Genomic DNA, 14,283 nt, shown 5'->3' with positions numbered 1-14,283 from the left:
GGTTAGGGTATTTCGGTCAAAGGTAGCGATTTTTCTCAGAGAGTTGTGGGCAACCAAACGGGCCAGTGCCGCCCACGTGACCTGCGCACTTCTTGCCCATGTGCCCCACTCTCCCAGACGTGGTCGTTCAACTTCGTGTGTAGGACCTGGGTGGGGTATCGCCTTTCTGTAGCCCCATCGTTCAGCCAGTCAGCGCATGGATAGTGTTGGATCCCAAATTCGCGATAACCTAACATGCATCATCAAGAAAGCAGCTAGATGAAGGCCGCTCATCTGCGCTATGGTCACTCAGCTTCTTGCCTGGGCTGTGCGGCTCAACTGGGCCATGGTCATGTAGTTGTCGAATCGGCTGGTGGCTGGCTGGCTGGCCGAGACCTCTCTCTCTCCTCCATCACCACGTCCCCTACCCTTTACCCCCGAAGCTCCACCTCCCGTCACCGCGCCTACCTGCTGGGTACTGTACCTATTAAGTCGTACCTTCCTCCGACACGTCGAACGCGTTCCTTCCACCATCACCTGAAAGTGCCTGCTCCCACCACCTCTTGCCACGCGCCAGGATCAGAATTGACCGCTGCCAAAATGGCGGACGATTCTTCCGACCTTTCATCTTTGTCTTCGCTGTCTCCAGCCCCTTCTGACATGGAGTCCGACAACCCTCCCTCGCCGCCCAAGAAAGGCATTCAGAAGTTCTTCCCCAAGGTTGCGAAGGGCAAAAAAGCGACGACAAAGAAGGAGGCATCGCCGCCTCCCCGTAAACGATCGCCATCACCTCCGCATGAATTCGTTCTGGCCGACAACCCTGATATTGCTGTATGTATCCAGCGCGTCGCATGTCCTGTCGCGATGGACGCGACATACGCGCTTGCGCAAAAGTCCCGAGGCCATATTGCTAATTCGCGATTGCGCTCCCAGTTCATTGTCATGTTCCGAAGCCGATTCAACGAAGCCATGCCCAAGTCGCTTGCCAACTTTGGCCCTCAAGAACTCGAGACTGATATCAGCGACAGCCCGCCTGGCCAGCGAGTTGAAAACTTCCTGTGCGCCGTGCTCGGACTGCTACTCAACCGCAAGCAGGACGTCAAGTATGCCACCTGCCCCAGTCGGTACCCTTCAATATCGTTAATCAGGTCATAGGCCCGGCCACTACATGCGCGCGTTGGAGGATGCCATCAGTAGCCACAAGAGCCAGTGGCCTCGAGCATGGGAAGGCAAGAGCCCGTTGTCTGGCGGCGTCACCTTCAACGACATGAACAACGTGCAGAGGGTATGTAAAACGAGCCCTCCCTCGATACAGCTCATTGCTGATACCATGCTCCACTAGCTCAAGATACTTCGCGCCCTGATCCTCTGGTCTCTCTCCGCCTCCGATGCTGTCAAGGCCATCATCACCAAGTCTTACAAACAGAATCGTCACGAAGACGACATGAACCAGCCACTCTCCGTCCAGCCATGGGGCTCTGATAGTGACAAGAGACGCTACTTTCTGGTCGAGGGCCTGGATGACACGGCCTTCCGAGTCTATCGCGAGGGCAACCCAGCAAGCTTCAACCGCGTTTGGATCTCTGTTGCTGGGTCAATCGAAGAGCTGAACGCACTGGCCGAGAAGCTACAGACGAAGGATGGTGGTCCAAAAGCCAAGAAGCTTGCACAACAGATGCTTGCGGCCGTTCCCAGGTTCGAGGCTACAGAAGAGGTAAGCTGCCAAGCAAGGCCCGACCTCTCTTGTTCGGCTACTGACAAGAACCAGAAACGCCGTAGACGCGAATATCGCCAGGCGCAGAGGAATCGGTTCAAACGGCCTTCCCCTGGCTTCTCTCTGTACGAGGGGCGCACACGTGGCAAGCGCGTCAAGTACACTTACTCGGACGAAGAGGATGGCTCTTTTACCGACTCTACGCGCCGATCGACTCGTAACACCGGCACACACACGCCTACCGAGCTGGCGGGTCCCCTGACGACTGCGAGCGGCCGCCAAGTACGGGCGCCGAATCGTCTGGAGGCTGAGGGCACTAGCAGTGCCGCGCCTAGTGTGCAAGGAGATGATCCGGAAGACGGCGGCGTCAACGCCAATGGCAGACCCCGGCGATCGGCAGCAGTCAACTATGCCGGTAATGGCAGGGCCCGGGGCAGCAGGTCTCGAGGCTACTCGGCCGATGAGACGGACGATGAGGGGGATCTCGTCGAGCCTGACCTTGGCGACGACGAGGAAGAGGCAGACGACCATCAGCCAGAGGAAAGCGAAGAGGACGATGATGACGATGATGACGATGTCGACGATGACGAGGCCATGGTGGAAGATGATCTCGAAGACCGGCCGCGACAGGAGCTAATAGTGGAGCTCAAGGTCAAGCGACCAAACCCTAAAGATGGAGCAACGGCGACAAATCTGACTCCTTCTCCCGAAGGCAAGAAGGAAGTTCGACACGAGAAGCCCGATGACCAGAAGGTCCCGACACCGAAGAGCTTGCAGACGGAACGCACACCGGAACCTGAGATTGTGGCTCTGCCGGGTCCCACGTCCCTGGCTTTTAGGGGAAGCCCGGAGAAGAGCGTCGCGGCAGGGCCTGTGAATGATGGTTCGGCTCTCTGAATGATGGGAGCATTCTGTTGACCGAGGCGTGGAACGGCGTTTACGGGGAAAGGACGGGCGGTTCGGATGAGGCTTACCGTGTTTTCACGATGTCTGCAGCTCAAGGCGCCCCGGGGATGGCTCCTATCTATCAAGGCGAATCAGATATTATCACGACGACCAGTGCCGCAGGGTGCGTGCGTGGTTGTTTCATGACTTAGAAGAGAATACACCGCTATGAGCGATGGTGTTTAGTAGCATGCTATGGATACAGGTCTTTTGCCCTTTGCCCCTTTGCCTTGGCTGGAATACTGGCCGTGCTCTATCGCCGTACCGGCGGCCGCCTGGCCGAATGTGCCCTTCATTTCGGGCCTGTGATGAGGTCCCTACCTCCTGATTGGCGCGGGTATCGCCCACTTGTTGACGCCATACCACCACCGACGCACCCTCGCGCCGACGGAGCTCCCATGGATCTGTGCGTTGCGGTTCCAGCTCTGCCAGCCGAGGAGGAAGAGGTTGTACACGACGCCCTGCACCAGCGGCATCAAGACCTATCCACTGAGGTGTCAGCACTGCTCCCACTCGTTGCCGGAAGCGTCGAGCATGGTTTCCCCTTCGCGCATGCCCCCGTGAGCGCCACGCACCTGGTCCCTCGTCGTGATCCATGCCACGCCCTGCCATGACTGTGCCTTGGCGAGACTGTTGAGGTAGCTCTGCTCGAAGCGCAGGTCGGGCATGGGCGGGAGATTGTGGGAGCGACGCCGCGGGCGGAGGACGCTGTAGGGAATGGCATCTTCGAGGTTGTCGATGCCGTCATCAGACGCCGAGTCGAGGTCAAGATCAATGTCGACGGGGCGCTTCTCGGAGGCGGCGGTCGAGGGATTGAGGTCGTGGGTCGGCGAGGGCGCGCGGTTGATGTGTGCTGTCTGGACCGTCTCGGCGATCTGGGTGGGTATTGAAGTGTCCATGGCGGGCAATGTGATTCTGGGAGGGCTGCTCTTGAAGGGGATTGATAGTCGTGGCACACCATATACACACACGAATGGACGTGGTCTAGAGCTTCGCGGTTGTTCGCGGGCTGGGGGAACCCGATAGGTGCATCTGTCTGAGGTCATTGTATTGCCGTAAGCAGCTTGCGCAGCTTTTCGGGGGCCCTCTATCTCGACTTTGCATTCCTTATCGCGTCCCTCCGCCCCACCCCGCCCGCCCCTCATCCCTTCCCGTGCCCACCTGCCCACCTGCCCGCCTGCCCGCCTGCCCGCCTGCCCACATGCCTGTCTGTCGCTCCGTCCTTCCATCATCTCATCCAATGCCATGTCCGTCTTTGTCACGACCTCTGCTGCTGCTCCCTCGCCGGCGACACAGAGACTGGACGCGACGACCATGGATCAACGAAGCCCTCCCGAATTCATGCTAGACGCCTTCGCCGACCCGGCCTCAGTGCGCGATGTCGTCAAAGGTATGTCTGCTTTCTTTTGCCGCTTGCGCCGTTTCCCCGACCGGACCCCGCGTCATGCTCCGATGGCTGCGTTCGATGCCTCAATCTATCATCCACAACCCCCGGCCTGCATCCCCCCTCTGCACTCTCAAGTACATCGCGCTGACCAGAGACGACCGAAAATAGGAATCCTACACACAATCTTCTTCCACCGCTTCTTCCCCGCCCTGACACCCCGCACCCGCGACGTCCTCGACCTGACGCTGCCGCACGTCGACGACGTCGAGCTCGAGACGCTCATCGACCAGCGCCTGCGCCACCTCGACGCCGCCCCCGCCGACGGCCGCGGCCAAGTGACGGTGCAGTTCTTCGAGCGCCGCCGCCGCAAGGCCTGGCTCGTCGGCCGCGGCGGCGACGACGAGGTCTGCTGGGAGACGTGGACGGTGCGGGTCACCGTCGCCGAGCCGCGGACCGAGAGCGGTACGTTCCTCTCCGCTCGGCGTCTTCTTCTTCGGAGCCAAGCTGCTCCCAGTCGATGGCTGTCGTGCTGACCCTTGAGCAGAACGCGCAAAAGTCCGCAAGGCCATGGAGCAGACCCTCCTCACGACCGTTATGAAAATCGTCACGCACGCCAACGCTCACAAGGACCATATCCCGCCCATCACGGCCCAGGGCGCGAATCCCTTTCCCTATACGATCAGCGTCAACCAGAAGGAGAGCGGCGGCTGGGCCTCGCGCATGGGCATTTACTGAGGGCGAGCTGGTTGGCGTGCTTGTCGTGAGGCGATGTGACGTGGGGGTGTCGTCGAGGGTGTCTGAAGCCAGCATTCAAGGCTGTCTGAAGCCAGCATTCAAGCCTATCTGAAGCCAGCATTCAAGCCTATCTGAAGCCAGCATTCAAGGCTGCACCAAGGCTGCAAATCGATACCACGACCAAGGGCACCTTGTTTCCTTTGCATCGCTCGAACTCCAAACGACGACACCATCGACACACTCGGAAATAACCAAGGGACCCCCACGACATGCTCCACGGGCCTGCCCCATTCATCTCTCGTCATCTTTTCTTTTGTCCGGATTCCGAGGGGAAACAGGCGTTCGCAGGTGGGCGTCCCTTGCGGCGCGATTTTGCTTTTGCGTGCCTTTTTTTTTTTTTTTTTTGGGTTTGGTTAAACAATCACTCTATAGAGAGGCCACGCCGCGTGCTGAGCCCGTGCTTTGAACAAAGATACCCCTTCCATAACGCCGAGACAGACCCTGGGTGCGCGAGCATGAGCGAGAGAGAGAGAAGTCGAGACCCGTTTGTTCACTCCCCCACGTGCATGAACCGTGCAGGAACTGGTCGCTGCTGCTGAAAAGCTATTGAATACTTGCGTCGAGCCGCGTGGGTGATGGGGCGTCTGGTGGCGTCCGACGTGTCACCAAGCGGCTGAGTGAGGTGCGAGTGGACTCGGGGCTCTGTAGCGTCGATTTCGAAAGCAAGGGGGGGAGTCAGGCCGCCCAATGTCAAGTCGCTAGTAGATCGTGTCAAGTGATCAGGATCGAGTCAACCGCGGACATGTCAAGCCCACAGACGTCCAAATCACATCACATCATCAAGTCAAAACAGGGTACTCCGCACCAAATCCAATACGAGAGGAAAACCGTAGTCAACATAATCAGTCAATGTGTAAGACAAGTAAACTACCCCATCCGTAGAATGCAGCTGTACACATCCAGCGATGGTATCACCGTTGCCTATCCGAGTCCTTTCCTTGCCTAGCCAAACGCAGACCAGCCAGAACCGCAAACGCCAGCCGTTCATCCGATCCAGACACAGGCGAGTCCAAGTGTTCCACAAGCCCCCAGAAAATCAAACATACAAAAAAATCAAATTTCCGTGCTTCCGTGCTTCCGTGCGTGCTGCGTCATGCAATCCATCCATCGAGCCATACTCAAGTGTTTGTGCGTCTCCTCCGTCCGTCATTATCGTCATTACTCGGAATAGTTAAGGAAAGTATCATAGGCAGCAGGGAAAGCCGCGAAGCCCATTCGGCACTCTCTAATAGTGTGGGCCGGCCCTGCTTCCCGTCCCCATGGAAGCATTTCATCCTTTGAGGGTGTCGCGAGTGCTGTCTGTCTCGTTGCGTCGTAAAAAAAAAAAAGTAGCGTCCATCTCCAGCGGAGGCCGGGCAAAATGCGCAGCTCCCTTCACCGTTTTTCAGATCAAGGCTCTACACGCTTGTTAGAAGCGGGTAGTGTAGCTCCGTGGGAGTCCAGGCTTCGTAGACGCCTTGGTCTCTGTTGATTGAGAGCCCGAGCCGATCTTCTGAAAGCCCTGGCACATGTCGAGGGGGTAGTTTTCGCTGTCCTCCATGAGGAAGCTGGGGTCGTCAAGAATGTTGGGGAAGAAGCCATCGGGAGGCATATCGTAAAGGGAGCCCATCTTGGGCGGGGAAGCGCGCTTGCTAGGTGACTGCATGCTGTAAGGCTTGGAGGGTGACGAGTCAAGTCCCATGAACACCTTGCTCGGCGTCTCCCAGGTGATGGCTTCGGATCCCTTGAGGAAAGGTGTCGAAGTAACCGCAGCGCCGTTGGGCGCACTGGTTAGGTCGGCCAGAGCACTCGCCGACTGGGTACGCTCAATGCGGGGGCGCTTGGTCGACTTCTTGCAGGGCGACTCATAGGCGGCTGCACCGGCAAACATGCCTTCGTCCAGGTCCTGCCAGAGGTCGAGGTCAGGATAGTTCATGCTGTTGAAATCGTACAACGAGTGCTCGAGATTGAAAGCAGGACTCCAAGGCGTGTTCTCGTCGCCAGCGCCTGTCATCTTGCGTAGCGGTGATTGCAACATGGCACGGACCTGGTCGCGGTGAATCTGCAGGTTGGTGTTCGGCGAGGCCGAGGGCGGCGCACGTTGCGGAGCCTTCAGCTTCATGGCGGGTGTCAGAGGCGGGAGCATCTGCCCTTCGGTGGTCCGGAAGGGAGATGAAGAAGGAGGAGGCAGAGCGTTGTACGAGCGTCCCTTGCTGGGGCTGTCGTAGGAGGAAGCGCGGAGCCTGGCGATTTCCGTCTCGGCGCGGCCCTCGCGGCTGGTGCGGCCACGCTTGGAGCGAGGGCGGTCAGCCTCAGATGTCAGCAGGCCGGGTTTCGTGGACCTCATGGCGGAGGACTCGAGAGAAGAAATGTAGCCACTGTCGTCCATGGAAGCAAACTTGCGCTTGTGTGAGCGGTTGATGGACGATGTAGCCAAAAAACGCGCTGCGGGAGGCGGCGTGCGGCTTTGTGAGCCCATGTGGCGAGGGACAGGAGGGGACGAGTGCATGGCGGCAGGCATGGGTGAGTACAGGTGACGCTCAAACTGCGCCTCCGACTCTGGGCCCTTGTCGGCGGCGTCTTCGGGTCCGGCAGGATCGGAGATGGGAATCGTGGCATCCGACGACATCTCGGCGGGCAGGGTGGCCTGCGACGTCGGGAGCGGGGGCAGCGTGGCGCGGCTGACGGGCGCAGGCGGGGGCAGCGTTGGTTCGGGAAGAGGCATCGAGACGGGGCGAGAGGGTTCGAGGCGGGTAGACATGACGGGCAGGTTCTCGGCCGTGGAGGCCGTTTTACGTGTGGGCTTCTCCTTGATGAACTGCTGCTCCATGCCTGTCTGAATGGTCCAGTAGTTGCCCTTGCCCGGGTCGTCCTTGGGCCGCTCAACCTTGATGAAGGCCTTGTGAAGACTGAGGTTGTGGCGGATGCTGTTCTGCCAGCCGGCGTCTTCGGCCTTGTAGAATCTGAAGGTGTCCGAGATCCATTTGTAGATCTGGGCCAAGGTAAGGCGCCTGAGGGGCGATCGCAGAATGGCCATTCCAATCAGCTGCGCATAGCTGTGTCCGGGCTTGTTGCCGTCATCGGTGATGGGCGGGAAGGAGTCGTAGGGTGGGAGACCAGATTCGTCCAGCTTTGCCTTCTTCACAGGTCTTGCCTCCTTGATAGGAGCGGCATCCATCAATCCACGTTTTCCAGGCGTCTTCTGCGTCGGGACAAAGTACGCGTCAAAGTTCATCGTTGGAGGCGCAGGGAACAGTTGCGGTTGCACGTTTTCCTTGCCGTAGTTGAAGCTCGCGTCGGTCACGGGTTTTTGGGCGACCGTCTTAAACTTGGAGAGATAGGGTTTCTTCTGAAGAGAGTCCGTGTTGGCAGACTTGGAGGATGGCGGTGCCATTGTGACCATGCCGAGGCGGTTGCTCTGTGCGGGTTGCAGCGAGTTCAGTGGCGCGCTGTTCATGTGAGCACCCTTGACGGGCGACTGTCGGAACGAGGAGGAGGAAGGGGGGTTGAGGACGACGTTGCTGTTGGAGGAGGCGAGGGGCCTACGAGGAGGCTTGGCCACGGCGGGCATTGGTGCGTGGCTCATCATGGGGGTTAAATTTTCGTAGTAGTCGTCACGGAAGATCTGAAAGTTGTCCTGGGCGCCGCCGGCAAGACGTGTCGGTCTGGCCATGTCGACTCGACCACGGATGATCGGGGTAGGAGAAGCGTTTGGCGTCGGGACGTCTAGCAGCTAGCAGACGAAGGAATTGGTGAGGCTTGATCGATAACACAGGGGTGTCGTCTTTGGAGGGTTCTGGGTTAGCTAGGGTGCGGAGGCCCGGGTCTAATATGTCGAGGGAGAGGGCAGGGCGTTTAATCAAGCAGGAACCAGCGTTGGCGGGCCGTGTTCCTGGATTCTTGTGCTTGCGGCTTGGGGGGTGGGGAGGCAGAGATGCATGATCAAGGGAGGGTCGGTTCAAAGAAGAGATTCATGTGCTCACCTGGGTCTTTCGTCTCTGGAAATGACGGGTGGGTCGTGGAAGCAAGGGGCTCTCTGTGACCATGGGGGTGGGCGATGTGCGAAGCAGGTTGGATGGATCACGATCTCGGACGTGGTTTGAGCAGAACGTGTTGGGATGGTGCGTGGTTCACTAGGTTGATCGAAGGGCGCGCGCGCGCATGTGTCGAGGACAGTGGGCAGTTGGCGGTCGTGGCGATAAGTGGAAAGACGTGTTGGTGAGTGCGAGCAGTCGAGGATGGGTTGAAGGCGCGTTGGTGTCAGCAGCCAAGATGCAAGGCGAAAGTTTTGTTGGGAGAAGTCCAAGTCGAAGGAGTCGAAAGGTTGAGAGACAGATTCGGTCGTTGGAGGTTTGGGAAACGGGATGGGGTGGTGGTGGTGAAAAGAGGGGAGGAGGAGAGCTGCAGGACGGGAAAGAGCAAACGGAGAAGCGGGAGTGAAGAGTGGATGTGGAGAGGCTGTGGACGTGGATGATCCAGAGGGCGCGCCGGAGCCTATGAGAGCGTGGGCAAGCGCGAGCCGTGGGAGGTGGAAGGTGGGTGGGTGCGCGCCTTCCTCCTAGCTAGGTACTACCTGCTTCAGTGCCAGTGCTTGACTGGGCCGCGCCTTGCTATGGTGCTACTTCCTGGTTCCTACCTACTCTTCCTTGGTACTCGACCGACTTGCTGCTTCCTGGATGGGTGGGGATGATGATACCAGCCAGGGCCTGGTGAGGTGGTCAGCCAGCCAGAGGCAGACGTGACTTGCCCGAAAAAGACGGCAGAGCCAGTGGTTGCAAGGTCCCAAGCACGCAGGTCCGGTGGGGCGAGGGAGAGAGCGGGGATCGACGATTGGGCGAGCACGCCGCGGGCTGACACGAAGAGCAGCCCAGGCAAGCCAGGTCAGGGCAGGAGCGAGGCCGGGCGCGACAGGGATGGAGCCTGGGCCGGGGGTCGTGGCACTGGGAAGGTGTGGGCGCGCGAGACGAAGAGCTGGACGCGCTTTGGCGTTGGCACGCTGGTACGCTGCTGGTACGCTGCTGGCACGCTCGATGGGCGACGGATGATGGATGATGGCCCGAGCTCCGGGGAGGGGGGATGGCCGTGAAGTGGGCGGCAGAGTGGAGTGGCTCAGGTGCCTTGTGAAGGCTGGATTCTGGAAATTTGTTTGAGAGCAAGAGGGGAAAAGAAATTGATTCTGCGGCGGAAATTCGGGCGAGGAGGGCAGTCAGCGGCCTTTAGTTTTTTTTTCGTTGTTTTTTTTCGGTCCTCGACAGATCGTTAACCAGACTAGCGACTTGGTACTACACTCGGTCACAGCGATGAATAGTTGAGGGCGTTGGTGCCCCTCACGCCACGCTCACACTGCGGGCGAATGGACACCGGCACGCAGTACGAGGGGGGGGAGTGTATCGAAGCCAAGATGGTGCTAAGCGGTATCGTAGGTTTTGAGAGGCGTTCGCTGATCGGGCTTATCTGAACTAGCAGCCAAGCCCTTCTGATTGAGCCTCGAGTCTAGCTACTAGAGGCTGAAGACAGACGCGTGCGTGGTGCCGCACGCTGGGATGATGGAGCGCCATCTCGATCAGTGGACGCAGTGGGAATGGGATTGTCCTGCGCACGTCTCGTCGGCAGCTGCTAGTGCTGGGATCGACAGCGACGGAAGAGAGGGGGAAGGGCAGGCTGCATGTGTTGGTCGACGCGTCTCGAGTTTCGTCGTGATGAGTGATGACCGACTTGGCCTACTAACGAGACCAGACCAGATTAGCAGTCGTCGACAGAAGACCATGTTGCACGTCGTGCAAGGGTTTCGGGCATGATTGGCTGTGGTTGTGGGCGCCAAAGGCCGACCAGTTGGTGGCCAGATTCGCCTCGGTGTCGAGATGCACTCGAGTGCACCAAAGGCCGCCTCGAGGCCGCCTCGAGGCCGTGAAGTCGGCCTGTGACGCGCCGCCGAGACGCGTCGACGCGCCCAGTTGTTTACATTCCGGACCAATGGGACGTCTCCGTTTGACGTCAGCCAATGAACCCCGCCGCACCTTCCCTGCATGCGAAGTGCAATTTCTGATTCGCCCATTGGACCTCATCCAGCGACTCTGGTACCTGACTTGGCCGCCCATCTGCTGACATGTGAGATTCGAGATTCGGGTCTGTCTGTCTTAATCCCGACTTCACGTCATCCCCAATGGCAAAGACAGGAAGACAGGTGCCTGATTCACAGAGGGACATTGATCGTCATGACACATGGGCATGTTCTTTGTCGATGGGAAGGCCTCCTCGCCACGGCTCAGAGTATGAACCCCGCATGACTTGGTGTAATTCCTGTCCAGCGGAGAGGCCCAGCAGCGCCTCAGCTCAACACCCAGTGGTCTCGCCGTACCGGGCTGCCCTCGGGCCAACCTGCCCCTCTACAACTCCACCACAGGCCACCACCACCACTAACTCATCATTCGGAATGCCCGTGACAAACCACTACCGGGCGCCCATTTTTAGCAGTCCTTTTTTTCTCTCTCTTTCCTTTGTGAGCCTGGCACGCCGGCTCGGGCTGGGTTACTTCCCCCAGGGCTTCTGTTTCATTGTGCCGACGACCGCGTGCCAGCAGCTATTGGCGCTGCCCTGGGATGGTTGGACAGACGTGACCCAGCCTGCTAGGTTTTCGCGTTTCTCTCCCCTTCCCAGAGACCCCTTTCCAGACCCTTCCCAAGGTCACCAGCGTGAATCGCCAACGTACCACTGCAGACGGGGCGACACGGGAGATGGCAGAACGCTGTGTCCCCCCCCCCCCCCCCCTCCCCTCCACCCCGGCAGATGGAGCCGATTGAGATATGGAGCAAACGGAGCGAATGGAACCTTGGGACCGCCAGGCTGCACTGCCGAGACCCAGGACGAGCCAATGACGCCATGGTGATCCAAATCCTCGTCCTCCTCTCTGCCTCCACTTTCTCTGTCACTCTTGTGAGTTCTCTGTCACTCTTGTGAGTTCTCTGTCACTCTTTGTGAGTCGCTCCGTCTCTTCAGGCCTTTCTCTTCAGACAGGGTCCCCTGGAACAGCAGGCATTCTGAAGTCATTCGCAGCTATCCCTAGGTACTGAAGAGAAAAAGAAAAGAAAAAAAAATACCTTCGCCCTAACTCAGCTTACCCCCACATGGGCCTGGCTCTGATCAAAGCTTGGGCAGAAAAGCAGCCCAGTGCTCAAATGACAGGCCGAGGTGAACCAGTTTCAGTGTTTCCCATGGCCAGGTATCATCTCAGTCGGGCTGTCATTAGCTCATCACCAAAGAGATTCAGAGCTGCATCTGACATCATGGCATTCAGACCTTGGACTCGAACCCGATCCGAGCGTTCAGCCTAGCTCAACCCACGGCTCCAGTCTTTCCTCCCTGTCCCTCCAGCATGAGCCACTCACAAATGACAGTTCGCAGTCATAGTTCACAGTTCACAGTTCACAGGTCACAGGTCACAGCCTCGACGTTGAAAGGTTCGGAAACTCAGCCTCTTCCCGAGTGCAGGGAGGATACGAACATATGCCGCCTCGAGGTTTCGCCCGCCCGACCCATCACGCGTCGATCATGAGATGCCATCAGACCAAGCCTTTTCTCCCTCTTGACATTTTTTGAAGGGAGGGCGGTCCCCTCTCCAATCAACCTGACGGTTCGTTCCACGATGGCCTCGCCTGCCCCGTCGGATTCGGACCCAGACCAGACCTAAACCGAGCGAGACCCCGGCTCCGGAACACCCACTCTCCGCATAACGCCCAAATTTCTCTTCTGCACGAACAGCGCATCTAGCCTCGGGCGGCAAGCCTACCCTGGGCCTGTCGACCATGACAGGCCGGCTCTTCTCGCCAGGCTTCAACGTGCGTGCCGTGACTAACTGCTGCCCCCATGTTCATGAGGCAAATCAGGAGCAGCGCCGACAGACCATCCTCGACCCAACTACCATGTATGCTAGGTTAGCCAATGCGACTTGGCCTTGATCGCCAACGCGCGATGCCTCCGAAACGCGATGCACTCCGGATCCTCGATCGCCTTTCCCATCTGGCGTCAAACGCAAACTCGCTGCTTCGTTGCTTCTCTCTCGGTATATCCGGAGCCCCATTGCAGGACCTGCTTGACCTTCTCGCAATCTTCCGAAATGCCATCGTGTTCATCTCGAACGAGCACCACGACCCAGATACATCCCCTGACTAAGATCCCCTGAATATGCATGCATGCAGGCGCGCCCCAAAAAAAACGCCCTTGGGTCCCCGTTTCTCATTGACGACCTCCAAAGGCAACACGGTCCGATGACCATTCTGCAGATGCAGGGTTGAAGAAGGAAATAAAGAAGAAAAAAATTGACAAACGCTTACCAAACAGGGAAACAAACGTTTCTTCTTCCCCGATCCTCTCATCTCCAGATCTCAACCGTCCACTCAGCTTCCCCGTCATGACACGCTGCCCCTTGGAAACTTCACACGGACCCCTCTCGCGAGGTTTCACATCGTCGTTGTCCCCAGACCTGCACCCAGACCTGCGTGCAGGTTTCTCCCGCCCGCGCACTCGGCTGGCTCCCGCATCAAGACCTCGTGAAATGAGCAGCTGCCCCTCGTCTTCCAGAACTCGACGCCCAACTCATTTCTCTTCCAGCAGGAATCCCCCCTATCCTCAACCCATCATAGCGGTGAGGGCCCCTCCCACGGACCTGACGGCCTCCAGGCGCGTGCGTCGCGCCGCGTCTGCATCGAGGTCGGAGCGCGCACGACGGCTGGCGCCGGCAGCTCTGCGACCTGGCACGCCCCGTCTCGGATAACCCTGCCTCGTCTGCGTTGGGTCCATCTTACAGTTTTGCCAGTCAGCACGTTCTTAGCAGCGCTCGTTATGGGGGGGGCGAGACCGAGGCGCCTCTTAACACGGGCACTTATCGTCGAGGGTCCAAAAGTCATGCCACGCGTCAGATGGCTAGAGAGAGAGAGGAGCCCATGCTGGAACTGAACAGAGCGAGGTGTGACGAAACAATGAGCCGCTTCCCCCGGCTTCACGGGTATGGTTTTTATAAACTTGGTCTTGCTGGGAAATAGGGGCCGACAGACTACATAGCTAGAATAGTGCATACAAAAATACCACCGACACGTTTCTCGGAGCACGGAGATCGCAGAGACATGAGCGCGCACATGGTCTTGGCAATGATTTCTCTGCTCCTCCTCCTCCTCCTCCTCCTCCTCCTGCACCACTCATACACGCAAAAACACAGAGTGCCTTCCCTTGCTGCCTAGCTTACTGCGTACTTACAGACATGCATGCGCACATGACGTTTAGTCCAACACGCGACCGGCTGTTGCCGCACCGCTGCTGTCCTTGGTCGTCGTCTTCTTGAGCGCCTTGCCCAAGGCAATCTCTTGAGGAAGCCATCGGGCCTGCCACTGTCGACGAGCGCCGGGACTGTGGGCGCGTCACTATTAGGCGGAGTAGGTAGGGGCAGCTTGAGCTTAATCCAGAAGCAGGGCATGACGCAGTTCAAATCGTC

General features: G+C 58.6%; 4 protein-coding genes across 4 annotated transcripts; 2 read left to right on the top strand and 2 right to left on the bottom strand.

The window, feature by feature from the left end:
• Positions 1-579: 579 nt before the first annotated feature.
• VDAG_05939 (uncharacterized protein) lies at positions 580-2,590 on the top strand (the record flags this gene model as incomplete). Its single annotated transcript, XM_009655336.1, has 3 exons — positions 580-1,082; positions 1,135-1,264; positions 1,322-2,590. The coding sequence occupies 3 exons, from the start codon at positions 580-582 to the stop codon at positions 2,588-2,590; spliced, it is 1,902 nt and encodes a 633-aa protein (XP_009653631.1).
• A 365-nt stretch (positions 2,591-2,955) lies between these two features.
• VDAG_05938 (uncharacterized protein) lies at positions 2,956-3,537 on the bottom strand (the record flags this gene model as incomplete). The annotated part of the gene is made up of 2 exons (XM_009655335.1): positions 2,956-3,120; positions 3,214-3,537. 2 exons carry the CDS (start codon positions 3,535-3,537, stop codon positions 2,956-2,958), a joined length of 489 nt encoding a protein of 162 aa, XP_009653630.1.
• Positions 3,538-3,883: 346 nt separating this feature from the next.
• Positions 3,884-4,760, top strand: VDAG_05937 (uncharacterized protein; the record flags this gene model as incomplete). Its single annotated transcript, XM_009655334.1, has 3 exons — positions 3,884-4,028; positions 4,194-4,487; positions 4,570-4,760. 3 exons carry the CDS (start codon positions 3,884-3,886, stop codon positions 4,758-4,760), a joined length of 630 nt encoding a protein of 209 aa, XP_009653629.1.
• Positions 4,761-6,228: 1,468 nt separating this feature from the next.
• Positions 6,229-8,472, bottom strand: VDAG_05936 (meiosis-specific transcription factor mei4; the record flags this gene model as incomplete). The annotated part of the gene is made up of 1 exon (XM_009655333.1): positions 6,229-8,472. One exon carries the CDS (start codon positions 8,470-8,472, stop codon positions 6,229-6,231), a length of 2,244 nt encoding a protein of 747 aa, XP_009653628.1.
• Between the last annotated feature and the right edge of the window lie 5,811 nt (positions 8,473-14,283).

This window comes from Verticillium dahliae, genomic scaffold (genome assembly GCF_000150675.1).
Source record: "Verticillium dahliae VdLs.17 supercont1.11 genomic scaffold, whole genome shotgun sequence".
Taxonomy (NCBI): domain Eukaryota; kingdom Fungi; phylum Ascomycota; class Sordariomycetes; order Glomerellales; family Plectosphaerellaceae; genus Verticillium; species Verticillium dahliae.
The sequence above is the reverse complement of the archived record's forward strand: the minus strand, read 5'-3'. Positions and strand labels throughout refer to the sequence as shown.